Here is a 16,354-nt window from a genome sequence, read left to right as displayed (position 1 = left end):
ATCAAGGCCCACCCTGAATGGGCGGGGCCACACCTCCAGGGAAGTGATCTAATGAAAGGTATCACCCACAGCTGGTTGAGTCACGTCTCCATGGAAACAATCAATCAAGAGGTCACAACCTAATCAGAAAGATTAATAAATCTGCCCCCACAAGATTGCATTACAGAATATGGCTTTTGGGGGGACATAATACATCCAAACCGGCACAATGGTACATTACAAAAGCTAAGAAGCTCTTTACAAAACACCTCTTGTGTACACCATGTTTTCCAGACTTTTTCAAAGTAAACTTCTACGTTATCAGCTTAGAAATAGTCATAGCTACTAAATCAGAGGGTATTATTTCTCACCCCTTGAATTTTAAGGAATATGCACCAAAGCAGCTGGTGTTTAGAGCAAACCTGGCTATCAACCCTTATAATAAAATGCATTTTGGCCATATCAACATAATTCTGTGTTATTGGCCTCATCTTGCATACAATAGATGATGAAAAAACATCTAATGACTTAAGAACTTCAACTGAATCATGTAAACTACTTTCTTCAATTCTTGCTTTGCTGATTTTCTACAAACTTTAGGTGATGATTCAGAAGCCACACTGTGTCCTTGCACACAGTGTGGTAACTCCTACCCTGGGAGAAAATAATCGAGATCAATATTTTTCTAGGTACAAAGTATATAAAACCAGGCCCAGATGAGGCAAACAAAAAGCCAATGACTGATAAAGATGTAAATGTATTTAAGGTACCTAAAAAAAAATAGGAATAAAGAAAAAAGCCCAAGGTCCTGCTTTTGAACACAAGCTCCATTGGCAACCATTTCCATGCACGTTTCGTCCTTTCTGAAGCTCCTTCTTGTTTGCTGGGGACACTGGCCCTGCGGAGCTGCCCAGCTAGATGTGGGATGCAGGGGGAGAAGGGAGGTGGGCACAGCTGAGTTGGGGTCAGGGTGGGACCTGAGCAAGGGATCTGGGCTTGACAAGTCCAGAAGGCAGAGTAAAGGCTCCTTTGGGGAAGTCAGGGAAGGCTTTTTGGAGGAGGGGGATCCTTGAACTGGGCATTGATGGATGAATAGGAGTTTGCCAGTGTTTGATATTCCCGGCTGCTAAAACAAATACCACACAAGGGTAGGTTGTTGGCTCACGGTTTCAGGGGCTAGAAGGCTGGTTTCCTCCTGGGATCGGTGTCTTCTGGCTGGCTGGCGATCTCTGCGGTTGTCTGGGCTTTTTCTTCTCCTTTCCCTTCTGCATTCCGTGGACTTCCAGCGTCTGGCTGCTCGCAGTGGCTTCTCTCTGCCTGACTTTCATTCGGTTTATAAAGGACCCCACGAATAACCCGGATTAAAGCCCACCATGGTTCAGTGGGGCCACGCCTTAAGGAAGGAGGTCTTATTTACCACGCGCCCACACCCACCAGAATGTACACGAAAACCAAGAACACGTCCACCCCGGGTTCACAGCCGTCTCCTCCCCGCCCCCTCCCCGCGCCCCGGGCCCCGCCCCCTCCCCGGCGCCCTCCCCCTCCCCGCGCCCCGCCCGCCCGCGTCACGCCGCGTCGGGAGCTGTCCGCGCCCCGGTGCTGAAGCAAGATGGCCGGCGGCGGAGAGCGGGCCCCGGCGGAGCCCCTGCCCAGCGGCCGCTGAGCCCCCCGCGCCCCCGCGCCCCCGTCGCCCCCGCCGCCGGCGACCCGGAGACATGTCTCTGCTTTGCGTGGGAGGTAGGAGGCGCGGCTGGGGCGGGGGCCCGCGTGGACGCGGACGGAGCTCCGGGGAACGATCTCTAGCCCGTGTAGGCGCGGTGGGCTCACGGGGGTCCCGGGGGCCGCTGCCGGGGGCCGTGTGGACGCGGCTGAACACGGAGGCCCGTGTGGACGCGGGCAGCGGCCTGGGCTCCACCTGGAAACGGGCTGGACTCGAGGTCTGTGTAGACCGGGCTCCTGCCGGGTCCGCGTGGAAGGGGCCGGTCTGGGAGCCCGAGGGTTGGGGTGCTCGGGGGGCGCCCCGGGCGGGGCTGCGGGCCGCGCGGACGCGGACTCGGCTCGGAATTCGAAGGGAGGGCAGGGGAGGCAGGATCCCGGCCAGAGAGACTCTGCAGTGGAGACCCCTCCCCACGCCCGGACAGGGCTGCGATTCGGGTCTGGGGGCGCCTGTCCGGTTAACCCCTTTGCCTCCCGAGTGGGGCTGGGGAGCCCTCTGGCGGGGAGCCGACCCCTCGGAGGGGCAGCGACCCCGACACTCCTCCTGACCCGTCTCGCACGGGAGGGAGGGAGGAACGGGGGAGCTATTTTGGGGCCAGGACGCCATCTGCGCCGAGGCCCGCGCCCAGGCCCGCGTTCTGCTCTGGGGGGCGGGGGCGGGGGGGGAGAGCCGCGGAGGGGGGCGATCCGTCCCCGCCCCGCACCTCCGAGGCTGCGGTGGGCTACAAGCCCACCCACCAGGCACTCCCGCTGAGAACTCAGGCTCCGGGAGACCTCGGGCGGCGGGGGTGGCGGCGGGCGGGGGCTCGAGGCCCACAGAGGTCTGAACCCGGGTGTTGAGGGCTGGGGTCCGCTCCCCCTTCGGGGAGGCTGGGGTGGGGGAGGGGGTGGCTCGGCCCCGCCCGAGACGTCAGGCTCCGGGAGACCTCGGGCGGCGGGAGCGTGCGCCGTGGGTCTGTGCTCTGCCGGGCCCCGCCCCCGCCGCCCCTCCCCCTCGCCGGCTCCATTCACAAACCCGGCCCCGCCCGCGCGCTCCCGCCGCCGCCGCTTCCCGCTTGCAAATCGGGCCGGGCCGGGCGGCGTGGACGCGGGTGTTCTTAAAGGGCCAGAGGCCCCCGTGTCTGCCGCCTTCGTGTCTATTCCCGGGCTCGCTCTGGGCGGGGGAGGCTGAGGGGTGGGGGAGCGCCGTGAGAGCCAAGCTCGGCTCACCCAGCGCCCGGCCTCCAGGCTATGCGAGAGCCTGTGGAATTAGGGGAGTCGGGTGGGAGGCCACCCCTGTTCAACCCCACCTTGTAGGCCCGACGGAGGGGGGGGAAGGGGAGGTAGGTGGGCGTCCCGCCCCCCACAGACCCCTCCCCTCCTCTGGGGGTCACACTGGGGTGGGGGCCAGGTGTCCCGCTGGCTCCTCCCTGCTCTCTCCTCTGCCCTCCTCTCTGCCCCACCTCACACCCCCGATTTGGTCTCCGGGAGGTTCGCCTGTCGAGGCGGGGCAGGAGTCTCGCCCTGTGACACAAACTGGAGGATCGGCTGCGGGGGTTGTTGGGGGGGGGGACAGCGGGAGGGGGAGGCCTCTAGAAACGGACGCCTGGGGTCAGGATTGTGCTAGAACCTGTGGACCCCCTCAGGAAGGGGTCACCAGCAGAGTGGGGAGGGGCCAGGCTGGGGGCAAGCAGCTGAGGGGTTAGGGGAAGGGATGGATGAACCTCACTGTGGGGAGGCGGGGGTGGGGGGCGGACTGCGGACAGGGGGACGGGACTGAGAGGGTCTCTGTGAGGTCTGAGCTCATCCCGGGAGTTAAGACAATACCTGCCCCCCAGCCAGGGCCCCTGGCTTCTGCCCTCACCTGCACCCCGGGGCTGCACATTCACCCCCAGACTGGTATCAATGCACAGAACACGCTAAGGCTGCACATGAAACCACACACCTGGGCTCACACATGCGTGCACACATGGCAACACACGTGCAAATGGAAGCAGATGGCTCCATTTGTGCTTGATGTGTGTTCCCAACACACATGCCACACAAGGATCCCGCGCGTCCTAACACGCAGACGTGCGTTCACCTAGACCCCCCATCCCAAGAAGCAAGTGTGCACGTCAGCACGTGTCGAGGCTGTGCACAGACACACACCACGTGCCTGGACAGCCCCAGTAGCTGCTTTCAGGCCTCTGGTGATTGCAGGGCTCACCATGTGCACACATCTACCAGCCCACATGTACTTGAGGTCACAGTCACCCCACCCCAGGCACGAGCTGCTCACCCTCACCTGCAAGCCTCCATGGACACGCACCTGTCTGCCCCATAAGGCGAGCAGACTCCTCTCTGCCAGTGCACATGCAAGGCCACGCAAACGCCAGCTCTTGTGTGCAGACCCTGGCTCCAGTGCGTACAGCCTGCCCAGAACCCGCCTAGCCTCTGTCCCCCCCCCCGTGCCCTCCGTCTCTCTGCCTGGTCTCAGCAGCGTCCTGAGGAGTGGACGGCCATCCCCCGCACCCTTCCTGGATCCACTTGTGTATGTATCCTAGTGTTAAGTGAGCAGCTACTTGGCGCCAGGCCCCCAGCTGCTGGGGTCAGAGTGGGAGGCAGGGCAGGGCCGACGGGGCCCAGGGGACACAGCCAGGTGCCCACACCTGCCCGGGTCTCAAGAGGGAGAAGCAGCACTGGAAGGGCACTCATGGGGGGCACCCCCAGGCCTGCTTACCTGCCCCAGTGCTGGGTGGGTGACCAAGCCGAGTGTGTCAATGAATGCACAAGGGCTGCTTGCCTCCAACCAGCACTCTCCACGGCCAGCCAGGCCCCCAGCGTCCCACAGGGTGTGCAGGGCCTCTGCACCCTCCTCAGTCCTCAGGGCACCCCAATTTTACAGATGAGGAAAATGGGGGCCCAGGGGGCTCCCACAGTTTCCTGGTGTCATAAAGCCGGAAGGTGGAGCTCCCTGTCTCCTCTGCCTGCTCTGGGGAAGGCTCAAGCTGCCCATCAGCCCCCCAGGACATGAGGGAACCCCAAGTCCCTTCCACGGAAATCTGACACCCAACAGCGTTCACCGCTTCTGTCCTTCACTCAGCAGGCAGGCATGCTGCGACTTCCCCTCTGGTCCCGGCTGCTCCACGGCCCCCTCCCTGTCACCTTAGCCCCTTCCTCACCCAAAGAGCTTCCCCTGAGAGGTGCCCAGGGTGCCTGGCTGTCCTCTCCGTCCCTGGCTTTTTCCGCCTGTGGAATGGACACCCTGACCGTGCCCAGCCCTGGTTTGCAGAGATCCGCAGGGAGGTGATGCAGGGCAGCCGGCCGGGCCCTCCGTGGAGGAAAGGCACGAAAGACCCACGGGGGCCTTTTTATTACCGGGTATTAACGGCCTCTGGAAAGAGTTCTGGGGCCATAGGATGTTTCCTGAGCGGCCACCGTGTTCCGGCCTCAAGACAGGGGCACGGAGAACCCCAGGCCCCCGGGCAGGAGGGACCCCAGTTCATCGGAAGTTCAGGCCAGAGGGACAGGCCCAGCGAGGGTGAAACGACATCATCCTCTCAGCCGACGCTCTTAGTGAGCACCGACTGTACGCCGGGCCCCATCCGGGAGCTCGGTGGAAAGAGGCACAGACAAGTCCCTGGGCACCCCAGCCCCTGGAGCTTGGGGTCTTCCCATTTTGTTTTTACACGGAAGCCTCCAGCTTACTTCTGTGAGCCCAGGTTTCCTCTCTCCTCCACCAGCCAGTGGGGCCGGGTCCCTTATCATGACCCCTCCACCTTCCGCTGCAGATCAGCTCCTGGGAACCCTGGAATCTATTTCTGGGTTGTCTCAAGGCCCCCAGCCCCAGGCCTTGCTGATTTGATTCTGGTGGTTTTCTAGGATGTTCTGACACCTGGGAGGGCTTGCACCCTGTGATGGCCGGTCGCCCTCTCCCCAGTGCCTCCGGTGCCCCCCCAAGACCCAGCATGTCAAGGGTTGGGCACCCCAAGAGTGGAGCCCACCTCAGTTAAAACCGGGGGACACACTTAGACCCCAGTCATACAGGAAAACTCCTAACAAAAATAGCAGCAATAGGAACCCAAGGGAGGATGCCGAAGGTGGGAAAGAGGCCGAGAGGGGAGAGGAGGGGGCGCAGGAAGGGGACGGGGCGGGGACAGAGCTGCCTGCGCCACCTCACCGCACCCTGTTTCCCCTCTCCACCCGCCCCCCAACCCCCCGCCGGGCCGGGATCCCCGTCCCTCCCCTCCCCGGCGCCGTCCCCGGCGCCCCCGTTATAAATAGCTCCTGTGACCGGGAGCCCGCGGGGGAGGGGGGCGGCGCTTCCGCCACGGTGACCCCGATTCCGCTGCCGGGCGGCACGGGGACGGGTGGCTGGGGTGAGACGGCGGCAGCGCGGAGGGCGAGAGAGGGGGAGACTCGCCCCTTCTCTGAGCCCCTCCCTCCGCCGCGCCCCTTCCCCCGCCCCCTCCTTAGTGCCCCCCATCTGAGCCCCGCTTCCCGAGGCCCACCCCCACGATGAGCCCTCGACCCCCTTAACCCCCCTCCCGTGAACCCCTTTCCCTGATTCCCCTCCTCCTCTGTCGCCCCCCCACCCCGAGCCCCCTCCCCTCTCTGAGCCCCCCCAAAGAGACTCCCTGAGGGAGGCCGGGGGGAGGGCGGGCAGCTGTCTCTGAAGTCGGGGTATGCTTTCGGGGAGGGGGCGCCTCCGCCGCGCTCTGTAACCGGGAGCCCCCGCGGTGCCTCCAGTGTGACCCCCCCCCCCCCCCACTGCCCGCGATGGGAACAACCGGGGTTTGCTGAGCTGCTCAGAGCCGCCGTCGGGGTTCTCTCCCCCCCCACCCCGGGCCCTTCTGCGCTTTTGCGAGGCGGAGATTCCAGCCTCGGGCCTGGGAAAGGCCGGGCCTGACTCAGGAGCAGAGCAGAACAGTCCGCTTCCAGAACTCATCCCCAGCTTACTCCACCCGCCTCCCGGTGCCTGGGAACCGCTGCGTGTGTGTGCCGGGGGGGAAACCGAGGACACCCGGGACCCCCCTGAGCCCCAGGGAGCCGCCGCGGCCCCTCTGGGAGGGGACGAGGCCGGACAGGAGCGTCCCCTCAGCCCGCGCCGGGCCTGGTGGAACGCGGGTCACCCAGCGTCCATCCCCACCCAGCACCTCTGTCTGTCCGTCTCCCCACACTAACCGGACACTAATGACCCTCATCCTCAAAGATCCCGTTTCTGAATATGGCACACACAGGGACTGGGGTTGGAACTCAGGACCTGTTTTGGGGGATGTAATTCAACCTGTCACAGCTACCCACACAAACAACATTCGGTTTGAAAAGGAAGGAGGCAGAAGGCAAAGGGGAAAGGGGAGGGGAGTGGCCGGGCTCAGTTTGGGGACAGGTTTTGGGGGGTGGAGAGTGAGTGAGGGAGAAAGATGCTGGGGCAGACGCAGGAGCGGGAAATACTGAAAGTGGGGGTTCAGTGTCCCGTCAGAAGAGCAGGTGTAGACCAGAAGGGCTCCAGTTGCCCCGAAACCCGCAGGACGGGCCTACATGGGACTGGCCCTGTCAGGGCTTTCCACTCTGGGGCCCCTCGGGCGGGCTGGCATCCAGCAGTCCTCCAGCCAGGCCATCCCGTCCCGCCTCTCCCAGGCGCCCTTTGGGTCTTGAACCCACGGCCCCAGGAGCGCTTGGGAGGCCAGACTGGGCTGGACAGCCGCAGGGATGTGTCACTGGTCTGGCAGGGGAAGGCGTCACCGCAGCTCGTCCAGCCTCTCCCCACCCTTCTCCTTTCCCCAGCTTCCCTCCGTCCTCTGCGGCAACCCTGGAGGGCTTCCTGTAGGAGGCCTCTCCTACCCCCGGCCCCCAACTCCTTCTCTTGAATCTTGTTCAGTTTGGGGTCGAGGCACAGCTGGGGTGGGGGGTTCAGGGAGTTTGATGGGGATGGGAGGGGGTGAGGTGCTGCTCCTGAGCCCGCATCTCCCCAGCCCCGGGCTGCCCGTCGCAGGGTCTGACTGTCTTCCTCTCCTCCCCCCGCCTCTCTCCCCTCTGTCTCTCCTCCGTGTGTCTCCGCATCTCTGCATCTCTCCGTGCCTCTGTCTCTCTCCTCCCCGCCTCTCCCCTCTCTCTCCCCTTCCTCTGTCTCTCTCCACAGTCAAAAAAGCCAAGTTTGATGGTGCCCAAGGTAAGTGACCTCTCTTCCTGCCCTGTCCTGTGCCATCTGTCTGTCTGTCTGTCTGCTTCTCCGAGAGACTGGGGAGAGGTCTGAGCCAATGTGGGAACTTGGGCTTTGTGTCTGCTGAGTGTCAGGGGAGTGGAAGGGTTGAAGGGGAGGGGGGCAGACCTTGGCCAGGGGTCCCCGAGCCTGTAGGGTCTCCCCAGGCCCTGGGGACCCCGCTAAGAGGGAGAAAGTGAGGCCCTGAGGGGCGAGGGGGGTTCTCGCCTTCCCTTTTGGAGTGCCAGTCCCCAGCTGCATGCCACGCCGACTGGACATTGTCCTTTCAAAGCCCAGGGTGGGCACCCTAAAATCCCACCTGCCCGCGGGCCTTGCTGCCCCGAACCCCCCAAGCACTCGGAGGTCTGACGGGGTCCTTGAGAACTGGGGGGCATGGCTGTCCCTGCGCCCCGTGCTGACCCATGCTCTTGCCACCGCAGAGAAGTTCAACACGTACGTGACCCTGAAGGTGCAGAATGTCAAGAGCACGACGATCGCCGTGCGGGGCGGCCAGCCCAGCTGGGAGCAGGACTTCATGTTGTGAGTCTGCTCCCCGGGACCCCAGGCCCTGCTCTCCCCGCAGCCTCCGCAGCCTCCGCCCCGGCCCCCGCTGCCACCCGCCTCGCACTGTCTGTTCTCTGCCAGGCAGCCAGGCGGGTAGTTTCTAAACTACAGGTCACATCCTGTCGCCTTGTGTTCCAGCCCTGCCCCCTCAGCCTCAGAACAGATCCCACACGGCTGGACTGCCCGGCCTCTCCCTCCGTGCCCCCTTGCTCACCTGCCGGCAGCCCCTTTCCACCCCAGGGCCTTTGCACACGCTCGCCCCACATCCTTCGCGGCCCAGCTGGCATCACCTCCTCAGGGAAGCCCTCCCTGATCACACCCCCATGCTGCAACTTCAGAGCATCTTTCCTTCCCAGACTTTGCCCCCAGTTGTTGCTTTAGTTGTTTCTGTGACTTTGGGGTACATTTTTGTTCCCCACCCCAGGACTGTGAGCTCCAGGAGGGTGGGGCTGTCTGTCTCTGTCCCCACTGTGACCAGGCACACAGCAGGTGCTCAATAAGTATTTGTCTAGTAATGGAAGAGATGAGTGACCCGGACCCTCCCCACCTGGAGCCCCCAGGCCCCCACACACACTTGCAAACAACCGCGCACCCACAATCCCCGATGATGGTGACTAAGGGGCCTCCTGCCCAGATCCGATGCTTGACACGTGTCAGTGAAACTGCTTCTGCCCACACGTGCAAGGAAGTGCTGTCACAACCCCACTTTACAGCTGAGGACACGGAGGCTCAGAGAGGGCAGTCCACCTGCTCAGTGTCGCACAGCCTGTGGCCAATGGAGCCAGGCCCAGGTAGCCCTTGCCCCGAGGGCCTGGCCGGGGATGGTCAGTGGTGGCCACGCAAGGCCCCCAGGCTGGGGCTGGGAGCAGCCCTTGATGTTGGTCAATTGGTAAATGCAGTGAATTGGCTGAGCCCCCCCACTACACCCAAATTGGCTGTTTGCAGGTGGGGCTGTGCATGTGCACGGCCCCATGGTCGGGTGGAGATGACACTTGGAGGATGGAGCTGCCCCCAAATGCCCTTATCCTGGGGTCACAGGGAGCCAGAGAGGGTGCTGGAGCCTCTTCCCCACTTGTCAGCATTGTTGGGGTGAGTGTTCTAGGAAGGGGCAGCAGATTGGGGGTGTAACATCTGCCCTGCTCCTTCCTTCCTGGCTTGATTCTTGGTTTTGCTGGGAGACTCTGAGCTGGTAACTTCTCCCCTGGGCCTCAGTTTCCCCTGAGGGGGCCCTGGATTCACGTGGGCCAGGGTTTGCTGTGTGTCCTCGGGTGAAAGAACTGACCCCTCTGAGCCCCTCTTCCCTTGCTCACACCCCTCTCCACAGTGAGATTAACCGTCTGGACCTGGGGCTGACCGTGGAGGTGTGGAACAAAGGGCTCATCTGGGACACGATGGTGGGCACCGTGTGGATTCCACTGCGGACCATCCGCCAGTCCAATGAGGTGAGTGGGTGGGGGAGCGTCGGGGTGGCAGAGGCCAGCGGCCTAAACATCTCCTGACAACGCCTGCCTGGACGCCCAGACCTGCCATCACAGCTCCAAAGTTGCCAGGGCCTGGGATCCTTCCATCTTGTTGCTCTGCTTTTTCTGCCCTGTGGCTTCTACCTCGTAGCCCAAAATGGCTGCTTGAAGCTCACCATTTCGCCTGCATTCCAGACCAGGGAGAGAAAGGTGGGGAGGCCCCTCCTGTTTAAGGGCACAACCTGGCAGCTGCTCACCCATTAGCCACATTAGTCATGTGACCTCACCACGCTGCACGCTGCAGGGGAGTCTGGGAAATGTAGTCTTAAACTGTGCAGCCACCTACCCAGCTGAAAATCAATCACTTTGGAAAAAGGGGTGGAGGGGTACGGTGGGTAAATAGCATTTTGCGCCCCAGGGGCAGCAGTGGGAAAGTTGTGGCAGCACCAAATTGGGAAGGGGACACGAACCAGGCCCTGAGCCCAACCCCCGCCCAGCCTCCTCCCTTGGCTTTAAGTCTCGCCCCTCTATGCTGACCCCAGATCATCTTTATTTTTTTAAACATTTAAAAAAAACTGTAATAAAATAACATTTAAATGTTTTGACCATTTTTAGGTTTACAATCCAGTGGCATTAATTACCTTTGCCACTGTCCATCACCAACATTTTTTCGTCACCACAAACAAAAACTCTGCTCCCAGTCAGGAACTGTCCCTTGCCCCTCCCCAGCCCCCAGTGGCCATTGGTTTATTTTCCGTCTCGATGAATTCACTTATTCTAGATGCCTCGTGTAAGAGAAATCTTGCAATATCCATCCTTTTATGCCTGGCTTTTCTCACTCAACGTGGTGTCTTCGAGGTTCATCCACGTCATTGCACGTTATGGCCTCATTCATTTTCACGGCTGCATGGTATTCCGTGTGTGTTTTGTTCTCCGTTCATCTGTCCACCGCTGGCTGCTGTGAATGAGGCCACCATGAACTGGGTTCAGCTCTTAGGGGCAGATGCCCAGGAGTGGCGTTGCCAGGTCAAACAGTTCAGTGGCCCTTGGGGATCCTGGCATCACCCAGCAAAGGCTTGGCATAAAGGAGGTGCTGGGAAATTAGTGAATGAATGAATGAATGAATGAAGAGGGAGGAAATGGGTGCAGTCGTTCAGGCTAGTGAGGCCCCTCAAAGTGGGGGTTGCGGTCGCGTCTACTGCGTTGGGGAGCGGGGGGGCAGCCGGTTGCTGAACCCTCGGCTCTCGGCGTTGCTCGGAGGGTACCGGCGGCGGGGGCTCTTTCCCGGAGGCGAAGGCGAGGCGGGGGACTTGGCCAGGTCCCCGGCGGTGGTGTGCAAGGTGTGGAGGGCGGCGAGAGGAAACAGGCGGGACACGTTTCTTTGAGGGTGAGGAAGCCGAGAGCGTTTATTAGGGGTGAGCACAGGTTATATAGGCTGGCATAGAGGGCGGGGGTTGTTACAAGCCAATGCTGAGGGGATAAAGGCTAGGATTGGTTCTGAGAGGGTGCGGAGGTTAGGATTGGTTCTAAGAGGGCGCGGAGGTTGTTTGAAAAGGGGCGGGAGTTGCTCTGGCAACGGTGTCTGGCAACAGTGTATGCGCACTGGTGGTGGCAGGAGTTGCTCTGGCAACGGGGGGTGTGCGGGCAAGATAAGGGGGTGGGGAAAAGGCGGTTCCCTCCGGCAAGCCTCCCCTAACGGTGGTATTTTGGGTGAGGAAATGGGGCCTGCCTCCGGCCTCACTTTATCAGGCCTGGGGGGCTGTGGAGGGCGCTGTCGCCCGTGCCCACCACCCTCCCCAGGGGCTGATCAGGTCCTCCAGCCCAGGCCCGCCAAGTCGAAGCACGTAATCAGTATCCCACAGGGGGTCAGGGCTGGTCACCTGGAGCGGTGCTGGCCCCTGCAGGGGACCCGGGACACTCAGCTGCTCCCCCAGCCTCTCCCTAGGGCTGCAGAAAGTAGATCATTCCCATTTGAGAAATGAAGAAACTGAGGGTCAGAGTGGACCCTGCTTGCCCAAGGGTTTACATCCCCAAACCGAAGGGATTGGCTCATTCCCGTGGGGGGTTTCCTTCTGGGTGGTGGGTGGGTCAGGGCTTTCCTCTAAAATCAGGGCTCCATGACCCCACTTGTGTGTGTGGGGGCGATGGCCGTGCAAGGCTGGGACCCTCCACTGGGTCCTTGTCTCTGGGTTCCGCTGACCCAGGCTGTGGCCCTTGGTCTCAGGTGAGATGGGGTGAGTGGAATACCCACGAGAGTGGGGTGCCTGGCCCAACCCCTCCTCACCAGGACCCCTGCCCCCAGGAGGGCCCCGGAGAGTGGCTGACACTGGACTCCCAGGTCATCATGGCCGACAGCGAGATCTGTGGCACCAAAGACCCCACCTTCCACCGCATCCTTCTCGACACGCGCTTCGAGCTGCCCCTGGGTGAGTGTGGGGGCACGGGAGCCCCCGCCCGGGCCGGACCTACAGGCCAGAACCCCCAGCTGGGCCCGGCGGCCCTGACTCGAGGCTGGGGCAGCCCCTCCCTGGGGTTCCCCTGGGTGCAGCCAGCGGGTCCCACACCTGCCGCGAGCAGAGCAGGTCCCAGCCTTGGGGCCGGGTGGAGAGGCTGCACCGGGGGTGGGGGAAAGTGGAGGCAGAGAGAGAGACAGAGAGAGATAGAGAGACAGAGATAGAGACGGAGAGACAGAGAGAGATAGAGACAGAGACAGAGACAGAGCAAGGACAGAAGGACAGATGGACGGAGAGAAAAGACAGGTGGAGCCACGTGGAGCCCCTGCCCCTCTCGGCAGCCCTGGAATGTGCCACCGTCTTTGCAAGGACCCGCGGACCCCTCCCTGTGGCCCTGGGCCTGTCCCCTGTGCACCCCGTCCCCTTCCGGGCAGCTCTGGGGCGGGGAGTGGCTCCTCGGGGCAGGGGCGCCTCCACGTCCCCCACTGAATTGAGGCCACCCCCTCCCCACTTTGCCTTTGGCTGGGAGCTGGGGGTCCCCAGGCCTGCGGGTGGGGAGGGGACAGGGGCAGGGATAGGGATGGGGGGACCCTAGCTCAGGCCAGCTCCCCCACAGACATCCCCGAGGAGGAGGCGCGCTACTGGGCCAAGAAGCTGGAGCAGCTGAACGCCCTGCGGGACCAGGACGAGGTGAGTCCCCGAGGGCACGGTCGGGGGGCCTCAGCCTGAGTCCCAGCTTTGCCCCGTCTGTGACCTGCCCCCAGCGTGGGGGTCTCGGGGCACCGCGGGCAGGGCTGGCCGCTCTGCAGCAGAGGAGCCCATGGGCCGCGCATCTCCTGCCCCAGCCCCAGCCGGTTTCCCTCCCACACCGCATCTCCACCCTCTTCCCGGGCTCTGTGGACACGGCCCCCCTCCGTCGGGGCAGGATTGGGGGGCGGGGGCTGTGGGACGGGGTGGACGGCCACCAGCTGCCCTGATCCGCGTCCCCCACCCTCAGTTCTTCCAGGACGAGCATGACAAGCCTCTGCCGGTTCCCAGCAGCCAGTGCTGTAAGTACCCCCGACCCCCTCCTGTCTGAGGACCCCCACCCCGGAAGCGGGGTCACAGTGCCCATCGCCACCCGTGGAGAGCAGAGGGGCCCCGGACCCCTCGAGGCTGCCTCCCCCTGGGGGCTTCCAGGACAGCCTCGGGCCCCGATGTGGGTCTGTGAGTCATTCAACAAACCCTTCACGGCCAACGCCGGCCGATGGCACAGACGGGCGCCAGCAGCGTGCGACGGGCAGCTGCAGTCCTGGCCCCATTGCCTCGGAGGAAGGCACAGGCCCCAAAGGAGAGGCGGCTCCAAGGCACCCTGAGGGGCTCCAAGTTCTTTCCTTTCCCCACACCACGTCCGTCCACTGCTGTCACCACCGTCCTGGCCTCTGCCCATCCTCCAGGGCGGGGAGCAGGGGGCAGATCACCAGCCCCAGGACGGAGCCCCCGGCCCCAGCCCAGCCAGCTCCTGTCCCCCTTTCCTCCCCTCGCGGTCTCCCCATGTCCCCCCGTGTCCCCCAGGAGGGTGGGGTGGGCTGGGGAGGGTCCTGCTGCCCCGAATGAACCCCGAGCCCCCTTCCCACATGGGGGCACCGTGGTGGGGCAGGGGCCGGTGGCAGCCCTGGCTGGTGGGCTCGATTTCGGAAATGGAGACCCCTACTCAGCCTTCACCTCCAAGCCTCCCACTTCCCAAGGGTCGGGGTCGGGGTCTGGGGGTTTTCCGAGATGACGGGAGCCCCTTCATCACCTGCTCCTTCTTTGCAGGCAACTGGAACTACTTCGGCTGGGGCGAGCAGCAGAGTAAGTAGCCGCTTCGCCTCCTGGGGGTCCCGAAGGGAAATGGGGGGCCGGTGGCTGGCTCGTTGGGCGGGGGGCTGGTGGGACCCCTCCCTGCCCTTCTCCCCCAGAGGCTCCCACTTTGCCCAGGACGTCCGGCCGGGGCAGGGCCTCTGCCTAGGACTGTGCTCCCCCATCCCCCCATCTGTCTCCCCATTTTTCTCTTCCACCTGGAAATGGTCCCCAGCAGGGGTGGGAGGGTGGGAGGGAGAGGGTCTCAGGCAGCTGAGACGCCAGCCCCCAAAGACCCCCACCCCTTCCTCCCGTCTGCCCCGGAGAAGGCAGTCCTTCTCCGTCCCACTCTCTGGACTTTAAGAAAGCCCCTTTTCTCCCAATGTGATCAGTGTGTCAGCTAAGAGAGGGACGCTTATAATTTTAAAAAAGTTACACCCCGACTTACACAAACCTAATTCTCTGGAATTTCACACTTGCAGTAGGTTTCCCTCGGCTTCTGCCTGTTTTATCAGGTTCCGGCACCTGGTGGACCATGAGGTGGTTGGGTACCCCAGGAAAAGGAAAAAAAGCTCGTAGGTCACAGTGGCCCTAGTCAAAAGAGAAATCAGATCTACCTTGGGAAAGCAAGCTTGGCTAACTGAAAATGGATTTCAGATTCATTTCAGGCAAAATAACTTAGAGAGCAGTCAAAAGAACTTTATACATGAAGGACAAAATTAATTTTTAACCATTCACCCCATTAAAAAAATTTAGACCTATTTTTTGACACATAGACACGATTAGAAAATTAAATTGGTAAGAAAATAGACAGCCAGAAAAGGAGCAAAAATATTTAAAATATAAAAAGCGGCAAAGCACACCTCTGGTGTGTAAAATCACTAGTAAATGATACCAGGGCTGAGCGTCCCTGGGCCCCTGATCTGCCAAGTTTCAGCTGATTTGTTTTCAACCAAACCACTGCTTTCTAACTGAATCAAGTCGCTCTCTTGCCGCCACAATTTAACCTCTTCACAAGTCTCTCCCTGTGCGGCCCCCTGCAAATGTGTCAAAAGTCTGAGATTTGGGGGCCTGGGGTTTCCCCTGCATTTTCCCCCTTTTCTGTACTTTTCAAGTTTCCTGCATGGATTGTTTTGCTTCCCTTTCAAAATAAAGGTAATTACTTTTAATTATAAAGAGTAATATGTGTATTGTCTAAATTTTTTTCCAGAAGGTACAGAAAGGAATAAAGAGGAAAATGAACAACCCCCAGTTATCCCTCTACCCAGAGGTGCTCCTTTTAGAGTTTTTATTTTGTTTAAAGTTTAGAATTTTTTTCTTTTTTACTAATCAAACCAAACCAAACCAAACCTCCTTTAGTTTGTACTATGAACACTTGAAATTCAGCAGCCCCCCCACCCCCCAACATATTTCCATTTTGGCAGTAGATTCTGTGGATGATCTTGTCAAAGTAAGAGTTTAATCTTTTTTGAGGATTTTGAGTTTTGAGGGCGTTTTGCCACGGCCCCGTCTTTCTTCCTATGCAAGTGAGTTTGGGCCTGGGGTCCCCACTCTTGAATAATCAAGATGCACTTCTGAGAGTTCAAGGCATTTACTCCTCCTTGTCCTCCTGAGCTCCCTGCAGCTTCCTGGAGTGCTTGCATGCCTCTCCTCACGGGGCGCTCACTACCTGCTGGAGACCCCACCTCATTTCCAGAGGCCCCCGACTTTGGCTGAGCTGGAGGACACCCCCTCGCGAGTCCGCGGCTCCCTCAGGCTCGTCCCTCCCCAGCACGACCCCACCCCGTCGCCACTCTCGCCCCCTCCCGCCCGCAGTGGAGGACCCCGACAGCGCCGTGGACGACCGCGACAGCGACTACCGCAGCGAGACGAGCGCCAGCGTCCCGCCGCCCTATTACACCACGGCGCAGCCCAACGCCTCGGTGCACCAGTACGCTCTGCGGACCCCGGCCCTGGGCGCCCGCGAGTCCCTGCCCAGCTACGAGGACTTCTCCGAGCCGCGCGCGCTCAGGTACCGGGGTGGGTGCTATGTGCCCGGAGAGGACAGGAGCCGGGGCGGGGGGCGCTGGGTGGGCAGCACGGAAACCCGCGGCTGCGGCTGAAGGAGGAGGGGAGAGGGGAGCCCCCTCGGCTCCCCTGAAGCGGCTCCTGAGCTGAGGGACCCCTGGGTTAAGCCGGCACCAACGCTGCCCCCGCGC

General features: G+C 61.6%; 1 protein-coding gene across 1 annotated transcript in view; it reads left to right on the top strand.

The window, feature by feature from the left end:
* The first annotated feature begins 1,609 nt into the window (after window positions 1–1,609).
* Window positions 1,610–16,354, top strand: part of UNC13A (unc-13 homolog A) — a 37,402-nt gene continuing 22,657 nt past the window's right edge. Inside the window, exons 1-9 of the mRNA XM_037817899.1 lie at window positions 1,610–1,716; window positions 7,799–7,828; window positions 8,299–8,398; window positions 9,747–9,864; window positions 12,185–12,308; window positions 12,952–13,025; window positions 13,333–13,384; window positions 14,133–14,168; window positions 15,972–16,167. Of these exons, the coding sequence (XP_037673827.1) occupies window positions 1,695–1,716; window positions 7,799–7,828; window positions 8,299–8,398; window positions 9,747–9,864; window positions 12,185–12,308; window positions 12,952–13,025; window positions 13,333–13,384; window positions 14,133–14,168; window positions 15,972–16,167 (752 nt within the window). The 5' untranslated portion in view covers window positions 1,610–1,694. The remainder of the gene's footprint in view (window positions 1,717–7,798; window positions 7,829–8,298; window positions 8,399–9,746; window positions 9,865–12,184; window positions 12,309–12,951; window positions 13,026–13,332; window positions 13,385–14,132; window positions 14,169–15,971; window positions 16,168–16,354) is intronic.

This window comes from Choloepus didactylus, chromosome 25, assembly GCF_015220235.1.
Source record: "Choloepus didactylus isolate mChoDid1 chromosome 25, mChoDid1.pri, whole genome shotgun sequence".
Taxonomy (NCBI): Eukaryota; Metazoa; Chordata; class Mammalia; order Pilosa; family Megalonychidae; genus Choloepus; species Choloepus didactylus.
This window is presented reverse-complemented; position numbering and strand designations above follow the sequence as displayed.